The 26,890-nt window shown below is 37.7% G+C and overlaps 3 protein-coding genes across 9 annotated transcripts in view; 2 read left to right on the top strand and 1 right to left on the bottom strand.

The window, feature by feature from the left end:
* LOC111874848 (ets DNA-binding protein pokkuri) overlaps nucleotides 1–13,051 on the top strand; it is a 229,007-nt gene extending 215,956 nt beyond the window's left edge. For all 7 annotated transcript variants that reach the window (XM_023870692.2, XM_033755640.1, XM_023870691.2 and 4 more), the window contains 6 exons: nucleotides 3,509–3,753; nucleotides 6,308–6,415; nucleotides 6,892–7,230; nucleotides 7,953–8,306; nucleotides 10,520–10,769; nucleotides 11,765–13,051. In XM_023870692.2, coding sequence (XP_023726460.1) covers nucleotides 3,573–3,753; nucleotides 6,308–6,415; nucleotides 6,892–7,230; nucleotides 7,953–8,306; nucleotides 10,520–10,769; nucleotides 11,765–12,149 — 1,617 coding nt within the window. In that variant the 5' untranslated portion in view covers nucleotides 3,509–3,572 and the 3' untranslated portion in view covers nucleotides 12,150–13,051. The remainder of the gene's footprint in view (nucleotides 1–3,508; nucleotides 3,754–6,307; nucleotides 6,416–6,891; nucleotides 7,231–7,952; nucleotides 8,307–10,519; nucleotides 10,770–11,764) is intronic.
* Nucleotides 13,052–15,489: 2,438 nt separating this feature from the next.
* Nucleotides 15,490–24,068, bottom strand: LOC111874850 (single-stranded DNA-binding protein, mitochondrial). Its single transcript, XM_023870697.1, has 4 exons — nucleotides 23,965–24,068; nucleotides 23,353–23,452; nucleotides 23,091–23,210; nucleotides 15,490–16,876 (listed from the first exon to the last, which is right to left on the bottom strand). Exons 1-4 carry the CDS (start codon nucleotides 23,977–23,979, stop codon nucleotides 16,665–16,667), a joined length of 447 nt encoding a protein of 148 aa, XP_023726465.1. The 5' UTR covers nucleotides 23,980–24,068; the 3' UTR covers nucleotides 15,490–16,664.
* A 78-nt stretch (nucleotides 24,069–24,146) lies between these two features.
* Nucleotides 24,147–26,890, top strand: part of LOC111874851 (gamma-tubulin complex component 2) — a gene marked incomplete in the record, with an annotated part of 29,198 nt that continues 26,454 nt past the window's right edge. Inside the window, 2 exon segments of the mRNA XM_033755639.1 lie at nucleotides 24,147–24,502; nucleotides 26,150–26,317. Coding sequence (XP_033611530.1) covers nucleotides 24,450–24,502; nucleotides 26,150–26,317 — 221 coding nt within the window.

Consider the following 26,890-nt stretch of genomic DNA (forward strand, 5'->3'; position numbering starts at 1 on the left):
ATGTTGGCACTAACTTCGCCGACAAGCGGCGGTCGCTCCGTCGGTATAGTTCGCTTGCGGACTAAAACCACGGAGTTTTTTTTTGTTTGGTTTGTAGGTGAATTTGCAGGCTACACATGGTTAAAGGACACGAATCTAATTCGCATAGCAAGAAGGATGACCAGATCTGCTGTGTATCCAGGAAGTTTTCACGGAAAGTACTTGAGCTAGACAAAAAGTTTATAGTCATGTATCGGAAAGACTGCACGTGACATGCCGAGAGTCCCGGGAGGTTTCTTAAATCAGAGATTTGTAATGTGCATGGTGTCCAGTAAGTATGGAACCATAAAGCAATAATAGAGTTGTGACACAGCTGTTACGCCGAACATTCAAGCAACTTCTGTTCGACTGCGACCTCTACCCAGCGGAACTCATTTCACACGTCTGTCGTCAGTCACAGCTGCGACAAAGAGAAGTCTTGGGGCCTGTGTCATATATGGTTCCGTACTTGTGGGACATTCTGTAGGGAATTCCAGAGATATGTGGGAAGTCAGACAACATTGAAGACTGCTTTGCTTCATGACGGGACGTTGCTGTTATGTACTGTCTCCTGGGACGGAGCGCCGCCATGTAGGAGAGTGCAGTTTGCGTCTTCAGGGTAGAAGAATTCGTATGTGATGCCGTGTAGTCTGGTGTCGTTTTCAGCGTTTCGGAGAAACCCGCAGCCTTGTAGTTTGTTAAACTATTATGAACTTTTCGGAAGCGCCTGCAGTCTCTAATTTCAGTGTAGAAGAATATGTGATGCCGTGTAGTCTGGCTCTATGAGAACGTCTACATGTAATACAGTGTATTCTGTCTGTGTTACTGTCTTGAAGGTCGTCTGTTTAATGTGCATCTAATGGTTAGACGGTGTACGTTGAATTTATTGTTGGCAGAGCTACGTACATTGAAAGAAAATTTTAAATACAGCTTGTGTTTCTAGAAACGTTAAGGATGTTTCTGGGGGTGTTTGGTATGAAACCTGGCCCTGTGATTAATTAACTAAGCACCATGCCGTGAAGAAGTATGGGGAGTGGAGGTATTGCTCCATAATTTTTTTACCTTGCCACTAGATGGAGGTGAGTGGCCAGCTTCACGCACCGACCGCTTTACCCCTGGTACGCGTTGAATAGGAGACTGGGTGGGCCCCGGAGCCAGTCTGGACACTGTGGTGTAGAGAAAAATCTGTTGCCTCCGGAAATCGAACACCGGCCGTCCAGCACGTAGTCCATCTCTATACCGACTGAGCTATCCATTCGATATTTAATGTGTAAGATTTTCGTGAACGCTTTTAGACTTCTGACAGACTTTTAATCCGTTTAATCTTTGTTTAGTTTTTGACTGCTTGAATGAAATTAAGAAGTAATCATTATATCGAAACTGTATTATGTCAAGAAAAAATATTAATCGGTTACTTGAATTAATAAAAATGGCGTTTCATATCTTGAGCTAATCCCCTTACATGTTTTCTTATTTTACTTATTGCCTGATGGGAATCGAGAACTCCTCTTTTGTCTAGTGGTCAGAGTTCCTGGCTGCAGATTCAGAGTCCCGGGTTCGATTCCCGGCGTTACCAGATTTTCTGAGAAGTAGTGGGTCTGGAACGGGGTCCACGCAGCCTCGTGAGGATAATTGAGGAGCTGTTTCAAGGAAATAGCTGCTCCGGTCTAGAAAACTGAGATTAACGGCCGTGGGGTTTCGTTGCGTTGATCACGCGACATCTTCTGCCCTCAAAAATTGGCACCAACTTCGCCGACAAGCGCCGGTCGCTCGATCGGTATAGTTCGCTTGCGGGCTACAGGCTACGGAGTTTGTTTTTTGTTTACTTCTGATGGGAATCGAAGTTGAGTTGCAGTGTGCTATACATTGTAGTATTTTATTGCAAAGTTGAAGTGTGGTGTTTCCTCCACTTCCCATCGAAAGAGGGAACACCGCATGTGACAGAGAAGACGTCAGTTGAAGATATTTTTTTACTGGACAACAGAAAAGCCCACGAAGAACTATGAAATGAGAGGCAAATTTTCGGACTTTCAAATTTTGAGCGGTAATGACTGGAAGAGCCGGTCACGGTAGCAGAGCGCTCTAAGGCATGCACTGTCTTCGCTCGCTTGGAAACCGGGATCGTGGGTTCGAATCCCACTGAGGGCATGGATATTTAGTTTGTGTGTGTCTGCGTTTTTCTGTGTCTGTGTACAGGTAGATTCCTTGCGACGAGCTGATCACCCGCCCAAGGAGTCCTACCGAATGTGTAAGATCTAGAAAAACCGAAGTGAACGGAGAAGTTCATGGAGGTAGGCCTAGGCCCACTGGGGCTATAGTGCCAAGGAAGAAAAAATGAATGCAAGTAGGAACAAAAAGTCTCTATAGTGTTGGGAGACTTGTGGCTCATTTGAGCTCACCTCCCGAAGCTGTAGACATTTTGCCTACTTGTCTCAACAGAACAATTGACAAAATAAAATAATCAGCGACTGATATTCGTTTTCCAAATATTATATGATGGATCTTCCAATGACAATTTAGTAACGAGATACGAAATTGTACATCAGCGATCAGTGGTTCATGAATAAAAGGGATGCCTTTTGTAGGGAGGCCATGCTTGTCAGTCTGTCTATGACCATCAGCGCCCAAACCGTTGCTGGATTATTTTACAATTAGATATGAGATGTGTAAGATTTGAGGTTTTCGCAGCGATGACTATGAAGAATGCCGTCTTATGGGATGTGGCGCCGTGTAGAACTTGTGTGAACCGATGTTTCGGAGGAACGACGGCATTCTTCAGATATGAGAGACTTTTACAGAAATTGTTGAGAATATTTGGACCGAAGAGAGATGACGTGACAGGAGGTTGGAGAAACCTGCATAATGAGGAGCTTCATAACGTGCACTCTTCTCCAAGTATAGTTAGAATGATCAAGTCAAGGAGGATGAGGTGGGCAGGTCATGTAGCACGAATGGGGGGAGACGAGGAATGCGTATGGGATATTGGTGGGAAAGCCAGAAGGAAAGAGACCACTGGGAAGACCATGGCGTAGGTGGGTGGACATTATTAGAATGGATCTTAGAGAGATAGGATGGTATGGAATGGATTGGATAGATCTGGGGGCCAGTGGGGGGCTCTTGTGAACACGGTAATGAACCTACGGGTTCCATAAAAAGCTGAGAAATTGTTGAGTAGCTGCAGAATTGGCGGCTCCTCCAGAAGGGCTCAGCTCCATGAGTAAGTAAGTAAGTAAGTAAGTAAGTAAGTAAGTAAGATATTTTACCTTTAATAGAGTCCGTTTTACTGAAGGCCATAAATTTATTTCTTCGTATATATCATAAACCGATAATCGAATTATGTAAATAGACTGCAAATGAGCTTAATAAACTGCTGATGTCGCCGGGACTTCTTCGTGTACTACTTTATGAAGCACTTCCTTTCGGATCTTGTGCATCGCGATTTTCTTTTGTCTTTAGACGTATGTTAATGTCGTATTCTCGTATTTTGCAGATTTCTTCATCGTGAGTGGTCGGGGATTCCTGAAGTACGGCAGAAACGGCGAGCACGTCGTGGTATGAAACTGTTGCCTCTCTCCCTCCCCCCCGTCGCGGCGATGGATCGCCTGCCGCTGTCGTTGCCCTTCAGTCCCACGGACCTGCTTTGGAGATATCCCCTGGGGTTCCCTGCAGCCCCCAGTCAACCACCTCCAATGTCTCCGCTTCTAGACTTCAAGACACACCTTCCAACTAGTCTAGGTGGGTCACTTCCTCTTTAACCGTGTTTCGCGATGTTAACATGATGCAGTTTCAGACCCCACTTGTTTTTGTGAGTTATCCGGGGCGGAAGTTCAAATTGTCTGTGTAGCAAACCATGGTTACTATCAAGTAGCCGTTTCGCAGGATTCCGTAACAAATCACCACCTCCTCCTCTTCTTCTTCCTCTTCCTTTTGTATAAGGCCCTGTGGCCTGTAGGTATCAGAGGAATATTTAATGTGTAGCTGATGCCGGCACATAGATATTCTTTATGTAGTTCATGAAATTCCTCTCAGAACAACCAACCTGAAAAATGGAATTTGAAGTTGAGAGGTTGTTGGAAGATAAATTTATGGAGACTACTTGGAATCTCAGACTGAAGAGATTTCTTCAGTATTATATGTATACGTGACAGTTAAATTTAACAGTTCACCTTAAGACTTGATGTGACATCACTTCCGGGACTTGTAGAGCTATTATTTCTTCTTGTTAGCCTTGGAAAGACAGGAAAAATGAGAGGAAATTGAACTCAAGGCCGAACATATCAATAAACATTTATGTAATTAATACACCTTTTGTGTCACATAAACATTTATTGCAATTATATTCTTTTTGTCACATTTTGGATTTTAATTATGACTTATGAGCAGAAGTAAGATTGATGTAATATAAGATTCTTTAGTTACTATAGGATTCTGACGATGGTGTGTAACACACTGATATGTTGGGTTTTTGGACTTTATCCATCGTCCTGGTTTTTAAGATAACAAATAAAAACACGACGTTTCGGAAACTGGATCTNATTCTTTGATTGGTTTTCCTGCTAATTTGAAATGCCTCCAATGCTGGTTTGTAGCAGTAAACACAATAATTACTTAGCCATTACATTAGTCATTATCTTGAGTGTTTCTGAAACATTTTGGGAACTGTTTCTGGGCCCATTGGACATCCAGTGATGAAGACTCACTTTAAAAGCTCCAACTGAGTAGGAAGCTTTCCCAAATTACTCGTGATAATGCAAACACTGTGTTTTTTTTTCTTGGCACTACAGCCCCAGTGGGCCTAGGCCTACCTCCATGAACTCCGTTCACTTCGGTTTTTCTCGATCTTACACATACGGTAGGACTCCTTGGGCGAGTGATCAGCTCGTCGCAAGGCCTCTAACTGTAGACAAACACAGAAAAACGCACCCAAACATCCATGCCCTGAGTGGAATTCGAACCCACGATCCCGGCTTCCGAACAAGTGAAGACAGTGCATGCCTTAGACCGCTCGGCTACTGTGACCAGCAAAACACTGTGTTTAAGAAGTTCAAAATGGTGAACAGTGCCCAAGATAATGATCATCAGTGCCTGGAATTTGATGACATGTCATCTTTTTTTCCTTGTATCCTGTGCGATGCTGTTAAATATATAAATCTCGGAAATGAGCTGCTGGTTACAGAAATGTAAATTTTATGGGTAATTTTTTGTCATTTTTTGACATTTTTAGGTTTCAAGTATTTTTTGGTAAATTTTTGGATTTTTAAGGGTATTTCTTGTCATTTTTGGCCATTTTAGGGAATTTTTCTTCATATGTTTTCTGAAATGTGAATAATATGGAAGCGAAGTGTTCTTTCTCTTTCTCCTTTAGGTCATTTTTTTAAATACTTTTAGGTCATCAAAATCCGAGCCCTGCATATTACATTTTTGGGTCATATTTTAGGTCATTTTTCTGGATTTTTTCCGGTTATTTTTAAAATATTTTCAGGTCATCAAAACCTGGGCCCTGATGATCATATTTGTTGTTGAAGATTTCTGTCTTTTGGGATGTAACACAGCGTAGCCCGTTGAAAGTCAGCTGACATTTTGGAGGAACATGTTGCCTCCATCTTCAGGGTCAAAGAATAAGCCAAGCAAGAAACCAGCATGAAGCAGGCAGCAAGCAGAGCCTTTTCTGCTTGCTACTTGCTCAACCCTGAATTTGGAGGCGACATGCTCCTTTGAAACGTTGGTTAACTTCCAGTTGACCTCATGGCATTGTACCTCAGAAGACAATTCTTAATAACCACCACTGTGAGAACCTCATCCTGCAAAGGTATTGTGTACTTCCTGGTTTAAAAAAAAGGGAAGGGTGTAGAGCAGAGATGTGCACCTATTTCAAAGTGAGGGCTTCGTTGTAAAATAATAAACTAATTAGGACACTAAATTCTTGTTAATGAAATTAATTTAATTGATAGTAATTGAGCTCATTCATAAGTGACATTTATATTACCATTAATATGATACTGATGCTGCATACTTTACAACCAATCACAGTTTAACTCCTGGGTTCAAATCACAGCTAAGAGATCAGCTAACCTAAGGTTTTCCACAGTTTGTCTCTGGCCCTCTAGGTAAATGATGGGATTGTACCACGAACTAGGCTATGACTGCTTCCTTCCATACCCTTTCCAATTCATTGTTAACAATCGTCATGTCATTCAGTGCAATATGAACTGAGCTACCAGCACTGCCATTAAATACATTAAGAATAAAGGAATCAGAGAGCGAATGTGTGTTGTCTCTTCTGTTACAGCATCTGATCCCAGAGTCTGGTCACGTGAAGATGTGGCCACATTTCTTAGGTGGTGTGAAAGAGAGTTCGATTTGCCCCATTTTGACATGGAGATGTTCCAGATGAACGGTAAGAATTATATTGTGATTTTGTAGCTCATATTCTGAGAACACCAGAAAAGTAAGGTTTCTTATCTAAAATGTTATTTTGAAGAACACAGCTTCTGTGAAAGTGGTAATACACTACAGTTATAGCCTTCTGGTATGTGATGCTGTGTAGTTTCATACTGGCATTTAGGAGTAACCTACGGCTTCCATCTACCCTGTGTTTTAGAGAATTCAGAGGCTCATTATCGTGAAATTTGAGGTTTTCATAGCAGTGAATATTAATATTACAGTCTTCTTGGATCTTACCGTTGTTTCGAAGCAACTTGTTGCCTTCATCATCCCATATGGAACTTCTTTCCATGACGTCAGTGTGGCCATAAATGGTATTACTTATAGTATTAACTGTAAGGCGTTTGGTACATCATATGTCCACCAGTCAGTCTTATTTTTAAAAGCGAATGAGAACAGTGACGACAAATATCATTTTATTTCCTGCAGGTAAGGCGATGTGTCTCCTCACAAAGAGTGACCTAGCTGAGCGTTCTCCGGGCTCTGGTGACGTTCTGCACAATGTGCTACAGCTGCTGATGAGAGATGCACAGACATTGCAGCGCTGTCTACCAAGCAGTCCTGTGACACCTACCTCACGCCACCATTATCCACTCTCACCCCACCACATAACAGGAACATCACATCCCTCCACCCCCACCTGGAACAACTTGCTGACATCAACAGCTGTGACAGCATCAGATTTCCAGACACCAAGCCTCGCCCACCTTGTTCATCAAGGCAATTCCGTCACTCTCAGTCCGGCACCTTCTGTTGATAGCCAATCAGGTATGCAAACAATTAAAAAATAACGAGGGCTTGCCATTCTGTTTGTAGCAATGAGAATTGATACTATTTAAGGATAGGACTGTAAGAGAGGTACTTATATTTCGGTTTTCATTGCAGTCTTGACCATGGTAAAAAGAAAATTGAGTGAAATTGTGATTTAAGGATGCATGTAAGTGGATCAGTGGAGGAGTTATCTCAGAATTGTGTAGCTGTAGATGGGAATTGTTTATTTTGAAGATTCCATTCATTTGTTGCATTCAAGATCATTCAGAATGTGTGGCTGTGTGGTAATGGAGTTTATGCTTGTAATGTCAAAATATTAGATGTTAACTCAGATTTATAAAGCGTCAGTGTTTGTTTTTTTGTATTAGATCCAAAACACCACCTGCTATAGCTACTCAAGTTTCGACTGAAAGAAATGTATTTTTGCTCTTTAGCGGTGAACTAGACACCAATCATTGTGATGCCCTGTTACCAATTGAAGATAGAGAGAGGTTAGATAGTGTTATTTGTTTTTATTGGTAGTCTTCACTGAGAACATTTCCTCTAGATAATGCAAATTAATTTGCTCTCCACAAATCAGAGTCTGGAAATATTATAACATCAATTGTCATTGATTAATCATAATGATTTTGATGTTATTTTTAAATTGTTAAATTAAATTCACTTAATTTGCTAATATAGTTCTCTCTTTAATTGAATGAAATCTATTATTTGATTAGGGAGCCCACAGCATGCAGATCATAATGCAACATCTTCATATCATGGAGGTAGCAATGGAAGCAATCAGTCATCTGATTCAGATGAGGACAGCTACCAGGATAGCAACAGTGGTAGCTTGCCTAATGGTGGAGGAGGGACTCATCATAGGTTAGCTGCAAGTGGTGGCAGCAGCAGTAACAGCCCTCCATCAACACCTGGTATTAATGTTGCTGTACCATCACTCCCCCAGCAGCCACATTCACCAGCCAAGGAGCAAACCAGCCCTGGTGCAAACTTTAGCACAAATGGAAATGGCTTTAGGGCTGTTACAGGAAGGGAATTCTTCCCCACAGATACACCAGAACCGAACACAAGTATGTCACATTTTGGAGAATAAGAATGCTGGGAGTCCTCAGTTACTTTCCAAACTTTATGTACAGTAAACCATATAACACTGACCAAAATGACGCAGATTATTTGAGTTAGCTGGTCTGGATTTTTCCTGTCCTCTGTGCACAGTTTTTATGATTTTCCTGTCCAAGGTAAATTTAGTAGGATGTGGCCCTAGCAGTTAGACACTGGCTTCTCACCACCAGGTCTTGGGTTCAGCCCTGGATAATTTTGTATTAAATTCATTGCAAACAAAGTGGTGCTGGAGCAGATTCTTCAGTTTTCCCCTCCTAAGCATCATTTCACCATTGTTCCATACTCATCTCCCGCTGCTTTTGAAGTGTTTTGTAGACCTAACCAGGAAACACACGCCTGCATCCTCAGTCTCTAAGTGGGGGGCTTCATCTGTCATTTGACTGGTTACTGAGTAAGGAAGTTTAAGTCTTTATGTAGTAATAAATGGACCAGTTTACTGTACATAATGTCCAACTTTTTCCATGTGACAGTAAATTCTGTACTTGAATAGCATCATTAAATATTGTACAAACCAGGTAGCAATAGCTGAAATAATTGCTTTTGGATCCCAAGACTCAGTCTGTGAAGTTATGGTATTTCTTGAGGTGTCAGAGATATCACAGGGAATGAAAACACTGGTCATTGACCACTTGAAGCTCTGAGTCTGCATTTCTTTTTTTACCATATACTAAACCGAGAAATGTTTTGTAACTGGAGATTAGTATTGACAGTGGCACTTGTTTAGTAGTAACCTTCACAGGTCCAGCCCAAGGGTTTTGACCCATCATGTTGAATCTAGAAAATTCTCTGATTTGAACATAACTACGTTTAACCATGTTATATTTTAGCGTCCTCTTACACTGATTCATGTCCATGGTTTATGCTGACCGTCTAACCATTTTGAAAGTATTTTCTACGATTCTTGTTCATTGGCTTTCACAACTCCTTACCAGTATTTGATGTTAATTTTTGGGGTTGATTACACTTTTTGAATGGAATTAACAATCCATCTGATTGATTTATGTCTGGTTAGTAGCATTATTTCAACTACACAGGGTGTATAATATGCTGTGACTGATTGTAATGCTTGCCAAAATGCTGAAAATGCCAGGGAAAGCTTATGGCCCAGTTCCAACATCAGCGTATATGTATTTTAGAAGTTATTACTAGCACATCAGCTCTGTGTGTAAGTGAAGGATGGAATAAGGCAGGTTCATTGCTCATGTTTGCCCTGACTTTGAATTGACTGCAGAGCCCAGTGTGGAAGGAAAAACCTCCACAGCAGACTATGAAGTTCTTGCATCAGTAAAATCTCAAGCCTCTTTTACTTTCAGCCCATTACTGGGTACTAATGACGTCAGATATCACAACATGAAACATATTCCTTACTATCCTTGTGCTCCTGTCACAGAAATTGTTCAGGGATTCTGTGATTTGAACATGAAACTACAGAATTTAAATGTAAAACTGTCATCTTCGTCGTCTCCTCCAGGGTGGGTTATGTTACAGCAAAGCCTCTGTGTATCTGTGCCCACTGTATTCTGCTGTGTTTCCTATGTTTTCTGTCACTTAGCCTCTCTAATGATGGTTAATCTGTTATGCTCTGAAATGCCTCGTCGTTTCATCTAAGCATAATTATTCCCATACCACTGTATACTTAATTTCATTGGTGGTACTGTGAAATAGTCATCTACATGTACTAGAAATATTATATATTAGCACCATATGGTGTGTGAAATTTGTTTATTATATTCCGTTACCACAGCAGGAAGTATGGAACAGCATACATTCATAATTTCTTACATGTTTCAGCTCACTAAGCCATCATCAGGCATTTTGACTATTACATTCACCTGTATTCATCTCCTAGTATTCCTGCATTGGCCAGTGTTTACTTCCTATTGTGATGATGGAATACAATAAAGATATCTTCACATACTCCAACCCCATATGTTGCAGTAAAGATAAACTAATTTTAGTATTATCTACAGCCCTGATTGACTTTTCTTATATTAATAAACATTGATACTGGAACAAAAAATGTTTTAAGTAATTTTTATAATTAAAATTAACATTTTTTCAAACAGTAGTGACTAATTAAAATGCATCATTTTTCAGAGCTGTAATTTAGGGCAAAGGTTAGAACACTTGTATAAACTCAAACATTGTAACTACTTTGCAGACGGAAGATTACTTTGGGACTTCCTGCAACAGCTGCTGAATGACCCCACTCAGCGTTACACCAACTACATAGCATGGAAGAATCATGATACCGGGGTGTTCAAAATTGTAGATCCAGCTGGGCTTGCCAAATTGTGGGGCATCCAGAAGAATCATCTTTCGATGAACTATGATAAAATGTCAAGGGCTCTCCGTTATTACTACAGGGTCAATATCCTACGCAAAGTGCAAGGAGAAAGGCACTGTTATCAGTGAGTCTTTTTACTTTTACTGTCATCTCCTTTAAGAATTTTCATTCCGGGTTTGAAATACATTTGAAGTTGTGTCCAGTTTATTTTGTAAACTACCATTTAAATATCTCAGCAATATTTTTAAATGTATGGGTATATGTTAACGTGCTGTAGTGAAGCCATTAGTGTGATAGAATTATATTATGTGCGCATTGAAGATGAGGTGGTGGTTGTTCATTAATTTTTCTGAGCCATGAGTAAGTATATAAGAGTATAATGGAAATGTTCATGGGAGAGAAATGATCTGAAAAATGTTAACTTTATTTAGAGCATATGTAAATTATATAATTGTAAAATATTTGTACATTTTTGTTGTTGCGCTTTTATTTTTAGTTTTTTATACTATTGTGTAGTGATCTTATATTGATAACTTGACCTTTATCATTATTTAAATATCCCACTACTATGACATGAGGCACTGTGCTACAAGCCAGGAGGAGGCGGTTTTGATTCCTGATGAGGTCATTGGATTTTTTCAATTCATCTAAGTCATCCAGCCACACTGTGGCCCTGGGGTCAACTCAGCCTGTAACAGAAATGAGTATCAGGAATCCTCCTGGGAGATAAAGAGTGGCTGTTGCCATTTGTGAGCCAATTGTGTAGAAGATGCGGGAGTCTTGACGTCTCACAACCCTATGGGTCTTCACAGCCTGTTATAGGGATAGCTTTATCTTTTTTTTTTTCCACTGCTATGACATGAACCTGAGATTTTGACTTTATGACACTGAGATTTATATTGTGAACAGTGTGACAGTAGGCCTGTTCAACCTGTGAATGCACTGACACATAGACAGTAACAGTGACAATGTTATATATAGTAACCACTCTGTTATGCCTGATGGTCGTGGCAAAGTTAGCCTCCAGAGATTTTTTCCTCAATGTAGCTATGTTTGTGTCACAAATATTCAGTTATATCTTCTAAATAAAATTCACTTTCCATTATTATTTTGTTGCAGGTTCCTTCGCAACCCAAGTGAACTGAAGAGTATAAAGAACATGTCACTTTTACGTCAGCAGATGAGTCCTACTAGACCAACCCCCTCCTTGCAACAGCATCAACAGGCACAGCAGCAGCATCAGGTGTCGCCCCCTGTGGCAGTCAGCATCAAGGTTGAACCTGACATGGAGGACGGTGATTCTCCCATAGATGAAGACCTGCTGCCAACAGATCTCAGCATGGAGCACCCAACAGACCTGAGCCCCAGTCGTCACACTGCGGCTGAACTTCGGGCCATGCACTGCCAGACTGAGGTGAACATTTCTGCTAGCAGAGACTCAAACACGCAATACAACGGTGTCAAGATCAAAACAGATTCTGAGAGTACAGATGAAAACAAGTGATTTTCCACACATTTCCACTGTTCTTGTGGAAGTAATCAGGGACGCTTCAGTGAAATAAAATCTGAATGTGAACATAATCCAGGATATGATAGGTGGGTGTTCTGTAACACTAATTATGCTATGTAATATATTAAGAAGGAAGGTCTATACTGAAATGCTTTGATGGATGACCTTGCTATTTATGTATATAGAACAGAAGAAATTGCCACGTTGAAACATGAATATTTATGCATCTGATTACAATATAATGGTTTTGGTGTGAAACCTGTCTGTGTGCCAGAACGTGTGAATTCGGAGTAAGCAGTGTTGTTTGATTAGTGATAAGAACTGTCACCTGCCAGGAGTATCATTTAACTTCCTCAGGAAATAACTTCTGAAAAAAAAAAAGATGTTATTTGATAGGCATCTGTTTCAGAAGGTCTGTCACAGACTTCTCAAATTAGACAATATTAATCCAGTAGGCTTTGAATGAAAGTGTGTATGAGATATCTGGAAATACGATGTGACAAGGAACAGAAATCATGTGCACACCTCTACTGCACCAAACATGGAGTATAGTGCATACCCCACATCATGTGGCTGCAGTCTTTCTAGATCCTGTTTATGTTTCAGTGAATGTATCGTTTGTTAGCAATACTCTTACTGTTACAAGGAAGGTTGCATTGTTAGAATGACATACAGAAAACAGTGCCAAGATTATTAATATAGGACCCCAAGGGATGGATGAATTACAGTTATATTGAAAGTCGGTGGGTAGGATTGTGAAATACTTGCTCTTTTATCAACACATTTCTGTTTTAGTACTGCTTGAAATAACTTTCCTGTTCTGTTGTCACATAAAATACATCTGTCTGTATCGATGACAATGATTCATACAGCTTATGGCATGAAGTGACAAGACGCATGAATTACTGGTAATGCTACAGGGACTGAGTTTCATTTAATCTCGCTGCAAGACATGAAAGTGGCAGATGATTCTCTAAAGGTTTGTGACAATGGTCGATTCATTGTGAGAATGTAACGTTAGACACTGTCCATTATTTTGGGTGTATTTAACATATATGACCTTTTGGAAACTAGATCCATTTCTGTCATCAGATCCTAGCTCCACATGGTTATGCAGTGTCAGTGAAGCTGTATCTCCATTTCAATTAAACCACAATTTAATTTAACTTATGCAGTTGTTCTTGTTGAGTGCCAATAATGTGAAAAGTGTTTTGGTATAACTCTTTCAAACACCATCACATACTATGTCCAAATAATGTTTATTAATTTAGATGCACCTGGCTCACTCTGTCTTTCATAGAGGCAAAACTCCATCAAAGGTCTGTAATGGGTAAGCCTTTAGTAATGACAGGTGATCCGATCAGCATTCGGGATGTGTAGCTGACGCTCTTTTCAGATGACTTATTCTTTGATGTACCATCACATAAATCACTGTACTTCATAAATAATATTACTTCAAAAATCATAAATGCTGTAAGACACATTGTGTTGAGTTTATAAGAATTAACCTTTTATACATAATTACTCAATTAGATCAGGCTGGCATACTAGCGTCAACACTGCTGCAGAATGTTAATCACGTAGTACAGCATTTCTGTCAATACATGGCTTAAAGTGTGATATACTGAAGTTTGGAGGAAGAGTTTCACACTGTCAGTATCCATGGTCATTTGAAGGAAGTTTGAGGAAGTAATGTTAGTTTTTATGTGAAACTACATTTCCCCCAAAAGCAATCCTGGCATTTCTAGCAAGTGGTTCTGTGGTACTGCTTGGCAGTCAGATGGTTAAGTGTTCATTTGCCAAACTTTGTTCAATATTTGCACAAATTGTTTACTTTTCATTTTCACTATATGGTTCACTTGAAGTAATGAATTATTAAGGCTTAGTAAAAAAAAGTGTTAACAGAAAACTCAGGTTTTTGTGAGCTATCTGTATGGAGCTGAAGAAGAGTCTGTCAGTACATGAAGCACACTTGACCTGGTGTCCTTACTGGAGTTCAGTCCAAAAGATGCCATGTAAGAAATACAAATTTCTCAGTCTTGAGTGGCCAGTATACTTTGGGTGAGAGTCACAATGACCATTTGTTCTCTTGAGCACTTCCTTCACATAAAGTAGCTCCTAACTACAGAGGCAGTGCCTGTTCTGTAACTTACCACTGTCAAATAGGAATTCTGGGTTCATTCAAATAAAACTAAAATTTGTCTGTCCCTTCAAGCATCAGATTGCACTGCTAGAGTGAAGACCCAAAGTCAGGTGTGATAACTTGCCTGTAATTCCTTGAGTGAAGCTCTAAAAACAACTGGATGAAAGAAGCATGTTTGAAACTATATCCTATCAAATATTCAAACAAATTCCCAATAAAACCAGCAAATTATTTCAATTAAATTTAGTAAGCCTTCAGACAATGCAGAGTATCGTACTGTGTTGGGTTGGTCAGAAGTGGCATGTTTCTGATGGGTCCAAATGTGTAGGATCCACTTTTCTAGAATGGTGTGTATGTTATAATCCAGACAATGGACAATGTCCAACACACTATTCTTACAATGGAAGGGGCAGCTAGAATAATGTGAATTAGGAATTACGCATCATGGTGATGCCCAAACTGCAACTTTAAAAACTTGAAAGTGTTAGTAAATTGATCGGATATGAATACATATGGAACCACTAAGAACACATTCCACAAATGAAAAGCAGTGTCCACTGTGCTTGTGGTTACAAGTTCTTAAATGAATTCTACTGGATCATGGTTTTGGGTCTAAAAATTGGGAATTATTTTAATTGACTCTTGGTGCATTGGGTATTAAAGGGAATCTTTCTTTAAATTATTACATTACACAAATAATAATTCTGCTCCTGTCCAAACTCATCATATAATACTATAAATATGATTATTATGTTATGGAAGTGATGTTTTGGAAAATTTAAAATTTTATTTAATTGTATTTTTTCACTCTGTGATCTCTTGCTGTATTATTACCTGCTGCAATATGTTATTTTTAATACAGTTTTGTTGTATATAATTAAAAACTGCCTGTAGATTTTCAGACAGGCAATATAAAGCTCTGTACATATATGATAGCATAAAATTATTTACATATATGCTGCCTATTTAGCAGACTTTGTAATAATAATACAAATTTGCTTTAAGATTAAATTTTAAAAGAAGTTTTATAGAAAGGGTACAGCACTGTATTGTACAGTTTTAAGTTTGAAGGTTGATTTCAGCTTTCAAACTTCAATTTTTATAAATATTGATGACTCACAGTCTTAACGAACGTGGGTGTGAATATACTATATATACATAAATTGTTGGGATGCTTTGCAGCTTGCTTAGAAAATGGACAGGAAATTGTAGATATGGCAGTGCAACTGCTTTGCATTCCTTAAAAGAATTACCCATGACAATGGGGGGGGGAATAGTTGGTGTAATCAGGCAGCTGGGTTTAGGGTGAATTTGATCATAATGAAAGAAACCAGATTAAAACTTTATATGTTCGTTATTGCAAAACAGGACAATGAAGAAAGATCTCATACTTGTGAAGAGAAAAATATGTACAAATGATAAAACTGAAAATCATTATTTTCCTGTAAAGGCTGTAAATAAGCAACAGCTTGGTATGGTAAAACTAAGTAAAGAGTACTTTATTATGAGTGATATAAAATGCTTTCTTTATACATTTTGTCCTTATGCTCCAGTCCTTACAAACATGCACATACAAAACAGCTTTACTCGTACATCACTGCAAACTAGCTTAGTGAAAGTTTCAGATCATCACAGTATTTATACAATTAAATTATTACTAGAAAAATCATATTAACGCTTTCAGGTGTAACTGCTGAATAGTTCCCATTTACATTTCCTGTGCTGAGTTGTTTCTGCAATATTCCTTAAATATGGAAATAAAAAAGAAATCGAGTATGTACTAACTCTTGCCTAACATGTAGATACTGATACAAAAACAATTCAAATTTAAATTCCCAGTACAGTTATATTTTATCATGTATCACTGCAAGTCTCAGTAAGAAAGATGTTAGAACTAGAAATATTTCCTCTGTAGGTTGAAAAATATTGATACATAAAGTGATGTAAAAGTTCCTTCATCGAGTTAGCAAACAAAAACTCATTGCGGATGATATTATAAATGCTGGTTGGAAACAGAATGTGATAAAATCCTGATATATTTGCATTACACTAAATTTATTTGTCAAAGAAATGCAGCAGCTCTGTCAAAAACACTTGCAATAAAGAAAGAAAATCACATAACACCTAAGCACACAAATACCTCGTCTACTTAAACTTTAAACGCCAATATCAGATAATGACTTGAGATATAATGTATGTGTTCATTTTGGTTTAATAATAACTTTAATTTCAGAACCTATAACTGAATAACCTCTTAATTAGGTACTTCAATTTGCTTGCTCAAGTGATTTGAAATCCTTAGTGTATAATGCTTGTTTTCTTCAGACTTCATAATTTCTTACAGCTGTAATTATTTTAATGCCAGGTCATGATGAATCACTCTGGAAGAATATAACATCATCTGCTACAATAGCTGTTGTCGTACGGGGATTTCCAGCTTCATCCTTGATTTCACCATATGTAAGTCTTCCTGAGACATAAACTCTCTGTCCCTTCTTGAGATAGGTATAAACTGTATCCCGTAATGTTGGTTTGAATACGCAGATCCGATGCCAATCTGTCCTCTGAACAAACTCACCTGAAACATGATTTACATGAACATATCAACTGTGCCATGGAGCAAAGTACTGAGTGCAACTTATAGGCATCCTCTGATTTGTATGAGGTTCTATTGGAAAGTTCCTGGACTGTTATTGTTGTAACTGCCTTCCTGAAAGAAGATGAGAGGGGAGGCTAAGGTCACACTTCTGTAAGCCTATTGCATCAGTCTGTCATGTGACACCATGCTGTGAAGATGTATTGTTTTTACAAGAGTGCTTTCTCAAACTTTGTGTTTTGTTCTGTCTGCAATACATGGCAAAATCGAGCTCGTCTGCATCAAGTTTTGTGTGAAGCTTGGTAAATACACTACAGAAACCTATGAAATGCTTTGGGAGGCTTTTGGACAACATTCTTTAAGCCAGACAGAGATTGTTGAATGGCATTCACGCTTCAAGGCTGGTCGAGTGTCAGCCGATGACAAACGTTCAGAGCAACCAAGCACCAGCACATCGACAGAAAATGTTGGCAGTGGACCATGTCATCTCATCTATTGCAACTTTCTATTTTGTTTTTTGTTTTGCATTAACCTGCTACCACTGAACATGGGCTGTTTTTTGTATTCAAAAGATATCTGTTTCACTGTTTAGTGACCAGTAGGGTAATAATCAAGTAATTTTCAGGGTTGAATGCAGCATGTACAGTAGGTATTTACACATTTGGACTGTTCATTATTTTTAATTGCCTTAATTACCCCTCTCAGTTACTCTGGATAATCAAGAGTTCACTGTAGTTAAACGGATAGTATATCTAAGTTGTATTTCTGGAACCAGACAAATGTTTAGGTAAATTTCCACCGCCCTCCCTAGAATGAAATTTTCTCCCCACCTACTGTATTCACCTTTGTGGACAGTACTCATCCTCTGTGTACTTTCATACTAGCATATCTATTGAATTTACATATATCTCAGTTTAAATGCCATGATGAAGGAAGGCCCTACTTCTAGGTGAAATTGGAAAAGGCCACTGTGTGCTAGTTACATATAACAGCAAGAATACGAGTGAACTTGATCTCTCCTCAATATTAGCTTTCCTAATGCAGTGTTTTCTTTTAAACTGTATTACAGAAATTCATACAATGTGGGTTACAGCAAGCACTGGTGTGGCTGGATCCAGTGAGCTGGAGGGAACTGGAAGTAACAGAAATGTTAAGATTGCTGTCTTCTAAGATGTGATGCCAACATTTTGGTAGCACATACTGCCTCAATCTCCTGGTACCCTGAAGATCGAGGCAGAATCAACAGACAGCTTTACCAAAATTAACAAAGGGGATTCCAACTATTATTAACGGTGTTATTTCAGCAAATCATAATAATTTCATAGGTCATAAGCTCACAAAGGACTCTCAACAGAAATTCGACCATAAAATTGTTATCATCGGCGACAGTCATGCTCGTGGCTGCGCGAATAATGTGAAAAGTAACCTCAGTGACAATTTTAGGACTGAAGGTATTGTAAAACCAGGAGCTTTCATGAGTACATTAACGACATCTGGGACTGGTGTTATTAAAGAGTCAACAAATAAAGACATAATAGTACTCTGGGGTGGAGCCAATGATATTAGTAGTAACAACACTTCGGAGGGATTAAAACATATCACAAACTTTGTGAAATTAAATAGACATACGAACATCATCTTAATGAGTGCTCCTCACCGATACGACCTACCAGAGTGGTCTTGTGTTAACTGTGAAGTGCAATCCTTTAACAGAAAACTAATGAAACTGATGAAGCCCTTCGAGCATGTTAATGTAGTAAATTTAGTCATGGAAAGGGAATGCTACACTAAACATGGTCAGCATATGAATAAGAAAGGCAAAAGAAAAGTAGCATCACAGTTGGCTATGTTGATAACCACTATACTGCAGGAACAAAGAACTGTACCGATTTGTTTACACTGGAAAAATAATTTAGAGGATGAGAAAACCCAAGCTTTAGGAGAATATAGTATAAGTATAAATAGTCTTAAAAAAATAGTATCTGATAAAGAGATAGTTACTTGTAATGTTATAAGGCAGGATGTTTCAACAGAAGAAACAAAAGAAAGCTCTGAAAAGGGGATACAAATAGGAAGCACAGAAAATTTAGAATACCCTTCAGTCAAGGTAGTTAGGTCATCTAAAAGACTGAAGAAAACAACAACAGTAACAAAGAAAAATGATTTTTTAGGGGAAAAGGAAAGGGTGTAATAGATAGCAATACACTCATAATATTTCATCAGAATATTTGTGGAATTAGAAATAAAACAGATGAGATGATATTTTCTTTGCTTCCTAGGCTGCCTCAGGTATTGTGTATATCAGAACATCACCTTAAACAACTAGAACTAGAACAGATTAATCTTGAAGGTTATAAACTTGGTGCTGCATACTGCAGGAAATCTTTACTCAAGGGAGGGGTGTGTATTTTTGTACATAAAGACTACAATTACCTAACGTTGGATGTAAACAAACATTGTAATGAACAAGAGATCGAGGCTTGTGCACTAAAACTAAAACTATCCACAGTTAACATATATATAATCACAGTTTACAGAGCACCATGTGGCAACTTTATTTCATTTCTTAAAGGACTAGATAACATTATTAAGTCAATCTATAAAGCTGAAATGAATTTGGTTATATGTGGGGATATAAACACTGACTATCTCATAGTCAGTGATAGGAGAAGGCAATTAGATGCTCTATTATTATCATATAACCTAAGGGCAACAGTGAATTTCCCTACCAGAGTTCATAATCACACAAGTACAGCAATAGATAATATATTTATAGATAAGCAAAAATTTATAAAATACAGTGTTTCCCCTTTATATAACGGATTATCTGACCATGATGCTCAATTGTTATTTATAAAAGATATAGACACTCAAATAGATAATCACAGTGAATATTATACTAGAAGCATAAATAAATATTCTGTGGAGGAATTTAAAAATAGACTGAGTTACGAATCCTGGGACAGTATATTTAATGACAATGGCAATGATGTAGACGTCTTATTTAACACATTCATGAATAACTATTTAAGAATAGTCCACACAAGCTTTCCCCTTCGAAAAGTAAGTAGAAGGAATAACAATAGACAGTGGATAACAATTGGTATAAAAACTTCCTGTAACCATAAAAGACAGCTATATTTACTATGTAAGAATAGCAATGATGTCACTTTAAAGAGACATTATAAACAATACTGTAAAATATTAACTAGAGTAATCATTGAAGCTAAAAAGACTTGGTATAATAAGCAAATAAACAACTCTTCAAATAAAATGAAAACAGCATGGAACATTATAAGATCAGTAACAAACAGAAAGGAAGATCATACTGCTAGTAAACATGAAAACTCCCCTGATGCCTTCAATGATTATTTTCTAACTATAGCTGAACATATTGCACAGAAAATTAAAAACAGAGATACAGGAAGCTCAATGGGCACCAAAAATATAAGCCATTATCTATCTAGGATGTCAGAAATTCCTTTTCCTGATATCAAATTTAAAAATACAACAACTATAGAGATAGAAAGAATTATCAACTCTATTAGAACAAAGAATTCTCATGGATATGATGGAATCACCACAAAAATGCTAAAAGTTAGTACCCCCTTTATAAGTTCTCCTTTAAACTATATCTGTAATAAATCTATAACGTTAGGAATTTTTCCTACTCGTTTAAAATACTCCATTATGAAACCACTATTCAAAAAGGGTGACAAGAGAAATATAGCTAATTATAGGCCAATTTCTCTATTGACCACATTCTCAAAGGTGTTCGAAAAAATTATCTATCAAAGACTCCTGCAACATATTGAAGGTAATAATATTTTAGTAAATGAGCAATTTGGGTTTAGACCAACCACATCAACAGACAATGCATCTTACAAATTGATAAATGAAATTATGAAGGCAATGAATGAAAAAAAAGTGGTTGGGGGCATTTTTTGTGATCTGCAGAAGGCATTTGATTGCGTTAACCATGATATCCTATTAACAAAGTTAGAATTCTATGGAATAAGAGGAATATTCCTCAAACTAATGAAATCTTACTTGGAAGGTAGACACCAAAAAGTGGTCCTAGATAATAATTCCCCTGAGGCAAGTTCAAATTGGGGAGAAATAAAGCACGGTGTCCCCCAGGGTTCAATACTTGGACCATTGCTTTTCTTGCTTTATGTGAATGACTTACCAAAGATAGGTAATAATAAGGCTGAAATGGTTCTTTATGCGGATGATACTAGTATAATTGTGAAAAGTCTCAACCTAACAGATTTTACTAATTGTGCTAACAAAATTCTTCAAGATATGAAAAACTGGTTTACTACAAATTTGTTATCCCTGAATGAGGATAAAACACAGTATATGCAATTTGTAACCAAAAGAAGCTCCCTAGTAGACTTACATGTAATGTATGAGAGTAGAGAAATAGCAAATACTAGTAATGTAAAGTTTCTTGGATTGACATTAGATAGCACTTTTTCTTGGAAAAACCATATAGATGCAATTATTCCTAAATTAAGCTCAGCCTGCTTTGCAGTTAGAGCTATTAAGCCATTCCTGTCCCTCGAATCGCTTAAGTCAGTATATTTCTCATACTTCCATTCCATAATGACCTATGGATTGATATTTTGGGGGAACTGTTATTATAGTAACACAATATTTAAACTCCAAAAGAGAATTATTAGAATTATGGTAGGGATTGGAAATAGGAAATCGTGTAGAGAATACTTTAAAAAACTAAATATATTACCTTTACAATCACAATATATATATTTACTTTTGATATTTGTGATTAAGAACAGTGAACACTTTAAAAGAAACTCCCAGAGGCATAACAGAGACATTAGGAACAGTCTCGATATGCATTACCCACGGTCTCATCTGTCACTGTACCAAAAAGGCTTACATTATACAGGGATTAAGGTTTTTAATAGACTGCCTGCTCCTATAAAACTATTGTCAAATGATATAAAACAATTTAAAAGCGCATTGAGGGAATTTCTGTATCTTTATTCCTTTTATTCATTAGAGGAATATTTTAATATAATACAATAATATATTTTATAATTTTATTTTGATTTTATATTTATAATGTTATATATTTGATAATATTATATTTATATCTTGATTTTAGCATACTGTGCAGAAATGTGATAAATCTATTATATGTTTAGCCTATTCTTATTTTATTGTACCTATTTTATTGTTGACAAAGCTCTGTATAGGAACTGTTTTTTCTTTTATAATTAACTTTGACATGTTCTACATCCTGTGGCATGTTTGTCAATAACGATCTATGGAACAAATAAAAAGTGAAAGTGAAAGTATATTCCTCCAAAACATTAGCAAATATCCAGGTTATTGAGTATCACACACCCCAGAAGGCAGTAATTTTCAGTCACTGCAAGGAGAGTCTCAAATCTCGCATTGATCTCCATGTTGGCTAGAATTTAACATTTAAAAGAGTGACAAAAGCACTTTTGTTTTTCTGCCCTTTCACAGTTTTCGTTTGTATGGCACAATTTAGTACTCTTTAGTATCAAGTTACAGACAACCAGGAGGGTCATGGTACTATGGAACCTGAATACTAGATACTGGTGGAAAAAGAACAAGAATGAAGCCTCCTATCCAATGGGTAGCAAGGGCGCTTTCCTCCAGGTTAAAGCAGCCAGGGCATCAAGCTGACCACTCACCTCCATCTAGTGCAGAGGTTACGAAGGATGGATCTATACCTCCACTTCCCCATGAATCGTCATATCATAGCGGCTTACTGATTAATTAATTACACAAGGAAAATTTTACCTTTACCTGTGTGACTTTGTAGCATAACAGTCTCAATTCAGATACTTGCTCTGCTAGGACAGCTGCATAATAAAATAAGCAAGTTTCATAAAGACTTCTTCAGGTATTTAAAAGTTGATTGGTGGGGGGTGGGATTCATAAGCCATTTATTTTTTCAAAATAAGGAAAGTGAGCTAAAAATGAAAAGATTTTATTCATAAGCACAATAAACATACACAAAATAAAACAAATGTCTTCGTGTTAAGCACAACAATAAATGTATGAGTTCATAACATCTATCAATACCTCAGATTCCTCAATGTCTGTGTTCATATATGAAGATAGAGTGTTTAACAGACAAACAAGAGATGCATCATGCAGAACAAGAAGTATATAATATATCATAATTCCTTACCTGTATCATATTTGTAATTTGTATGTGTTGCAAGGGAGAATATAACAACGGGATGCTCTTCTGTACCTCGCTTTTGAGGTTCCCCACCAACACGACCCAACAATGTGACTTCATTTAATGCTAAAACAATTCACACTCCACCTTAAACATCAGCATTATCCACTCAACTACAATAAAATACAAACTGTAATATGTTTAACCCTTTAATTAACATTTAATTATATCATTACTCATATTTTTACATATTTATATCACTACATACTTTTTTCCATTCTTGAAGGTTCAACTTGTTGTGTAGCCAATCTTGCTGTTTGACCTGCGATATTACCAGTCAGTGATGTTTTGGTTACGAGACTCAAGAGCTGCAAAAGTACACATCAACTTACTTTCGGCATTTAGCAGATGTAAATGGTAGCGTAAGCAACCTTGTGGCTTGAAGTAGATGAATATTTGTGCTGACTGTAGGGTGCGTTCAATATTAATTAATTCAAAATTATGACACCATGTGAATTATTTTCTACGTTATGTTACAGTGAGTTCTGGCATAATGCAGAATTTACGACTTGCATTTTCTCATGCACTTCAGTTGGAAGTAGTGTAATGAAGGTGACACGGGAAGAACTTATATCTTCCATGTAAGAACATATCGTTGATTTAACACATGCGTATGTAGGGTGACTGATTCGAAACAGATCTGGCGTTTTCTTTAGTATATATGAAAGACACTGTCTGTGCATCGTAATCCGGCATCCGAATACGCACAAATAAGACGTCTTTAACCTACGCCGGCAAGAAGTGGAAATGATAAGCAGTTATGTTTCAATATTTCGTATAACTTGCTAACAACTTATATTTATAAAAACTGATTCCTTACCGCCCGCCTCATCATGATGAAATAGTGCAAACTCGAGACAGGTTCTTTTCACACACTGAAAACTTAAACTTCTAACTGAAGAACAATGGCGCCATTACTTCCATCACACACAACACTATATGCGCAGTCGCGATCGTCGCGATCGTCGCGATTTCCTAGTCATGCAGGTCGTGCAACTGAACAGAGCGATGGGGGAACATTGTAAATATTAGCTGAAATTTGAGTCGTGATATATACAGCAATATAACAAATTCATAAAATTACTAGCTCAGAGACATGTTTTAAACGGTTCCATAAGCAAACATCGGCCCCAGACATTACTAAAGTTCCTCATGAAATGTTATTGATAAGTTTTATAAGTTCAGCTCCCTGATGGTAACGACGCGCAGTGCGTTGGTGTGCGGAATATCAAATACCAGAAATGGCTGTCAAAGCTGTTTAGGCGGCCTTTTTTTGTTATTTTATTATGCTTATTCACAGTAGCAATGAGTGAATTTAAATTGCACCACTTGGTGACAGAGCTAATAGAACATTTGGGGTAACTAAAAATTCCTCTTGTATGTGAGATGATGTGGCATGTTAGAAGTGTTTAATGTTGCAGTTTCGCGTTTGAATTTGATGTATAATTTCGAATTTTCTGCAGCATTTAACTCTCTTAAGCTTTATATGTTTAAGCTCATATTTTAATGTATACAGGAAGGTTTTGCGAATGTTACTTTCGAATGTAATATGTAGTGCTAACCGAAAGTTAGAAACTTGATTTGGGCTATGACATTCACATCTAGAATTTGAGGTTTTTCACTTCATTGAAACTATTAAGAGCGCGCTCGTCCGAGCTGTGGCATTGTGTGGGCTTTCAGGTGGATACCAACATTTTGGAAGAGCTTGCGGCCTCCATCATCGGGGTACAAGTTGAAGTATTGCATCTTACTAGAGCAAGCTGTCATTGTATCATGAAGTGTACCAAGAGTTGAAAGAAAACTTCTGGAGTTTGATAACTTTTAGTTACAAAGAATTATTTATTAAAATGTATTTGAATGCCCCACATTGATGTGTGATGGACATTTTGAAGCTGGAGAAATTTGTGCTCGTTTGCTTCGAGAGTAATGACATTCTGCAGTTTGTTGCAGTTTGTCGAACAGTGACCCTCACTTACTCCTTCATGGTTTCAGCATTTAGTTGCAAGGAGTGGTTGCTTTCTTCAGCACGTTACAATATTTATACTTCTCTTTACCTGTGTGAGATACGAAGCTTCCACAGCAGATAAATGTGTCAAAATATCAGGGAACTGAAGACCAACATTTCAGAGATCTCCTTTGTCTCCAGTATCAGGGTTAGTGTGGTGAACAGCCATATGTTGCTGATACATATACTGGTTTGTCAAATTGATGCCTCTTCCTGTTGGTGTACTATGCAGTATGAGGGCAGAGTCATATTATTTTATTGCTTTTTTGACAAGTCAGTCCGTGTAGCCTTATGTTTAGAACAGCAGTTGAGTCTTATGGAACAGGCCCCCAGATCAAGTTCCATGATGCTGAAGTGCTAACCGAAACATCAGGCATCATGGATCGACTTATTACAGATCCAATAGAAATGGAATTACATCCAAATAATATCAACAGAGAGGAATGGTTCAAACCCAGCAAGCATGGAATCTGAGCATAAGTGTTTTAAGGCACTCCACAAATTTCACAAAAACATCAGCAAGACGCAGAGAAGAGCAGTTGACACCAGGGACACCAGGTTAAGCAACTTGGTCGTAGATGAGAGTTGGACGAGTGACCACACAGTTTGACTCCACCCTTCTACTGCCTAGTACACCAATAAGAAGAGGCATCGATTTGAGGAACTGGTATAAATATTAGTAACATCGTTGCTGATGAAAACCAAGGAGTTATTTCAAACGTTGATTTTAATTCAGCATTGACACAGCTGATATGATAACCTGAGAAGATTTTAGCTCTGCTGTTTACCTCTTTACCATTTTCTGTCTCTTGGGATGTGATATGTTTTATGTGCACTAGTTTAGTATGTTTTATATGTCATTTTATGTGCCCCTAGGATTATAAGTACCCATTCTTAACAGTTTCTTGTCATCAACCCCCCCCCCCTTTTTTTTTTGCTCCAATTTGGCTTCTGCGAATGGCATACATTTCTATTATGCAGTCATATTTAAATATTTCAGCTCACGTGCTTCACCTGAATGGTGTGTTGAGAACCTCCAGAAAGACTCAGCTGCTACATCATTGTCTTCATACAACCATGTAACACAAAGCTGTATTAGGCAGCTTGCCAGGAAGAGTCCAGATCCTCAGAGTTTCATTGCAAAATATGAAGAACTGAAAGCTAAAGAGTATGATATAATGAACATGTAGTATTTAGACTAGTGTTTAGAAGATACAAGATTTATGAGCCAGGGTATCTCATTGAGTGTAATGAGTAGGTTACAGACTGGATAGCTTAGGAGTTGGGGCTCTATTCCCAGGAGGAGTGAGAGGTGCTTCTCCATAGTGTCCATACTGGCTCTGGGGCCCACCAACCCTTCTGTACAATAGGTGCTGATACCTGTTTCCCCCATGGGGTTGAAGTGGCAGGATAAGAAGCTGACTATTCTCCATTTAGTGCTGAGGTTACAAATGGTGGAGCTGTGCCTCAACTCCCACATATATATTCATTAAGTGGTCCTTAATTAATTAAGCCCAGGGATCACTGTACCTCCTATTATCATTATTATTATAGCACCCATCAATAATGCAACAATATATTTAACATATAAAAGACATCTAAAATATGTTTCTCACTAAAAATGTAACTTTAATACTTTACAATGTTGTTAAAATCATAAAATGTAATTAAGACAGTAAAAGTATAACTTATACCCTAAAAGTGTACATATGTTAAAAATATTGTTGCATTACTGACGGGT

This window comes from Cryptotermes secundus, unplaced genomic scaffold (assembly GCF_002891405.2).
Source record: "Cryptotermes secundus unplaced genomic scaffold, Csec_1.0 scaffold160, whole genome shotgun sequence".
Classification (NCBI taxonomy): Eukaryota; Metazoa; Arthropoda; class Insecta; order Blattodea; family Kalotermitidae; genus Cryptotermes; species Cryptotermes secundus.

Coding starts and splice junctions, on each gene's coding strand:
- LOC111874850 (XM_023870697.1), bottom strand. Junction 23,211..23,352: donor ACCTTCAAGAATGGAAAAAA/GTATGTAGTGAT, acceptor GAATTGTTTTAG/CATTAAATGAAGTCACATTG. Junction 16,877..23,090: donor AAATTACAAATATGATACAG/GTAAGGAATTAT, acceptor ATCATGTTTCAG/GTGAGTTTGTTCAGAGGACA.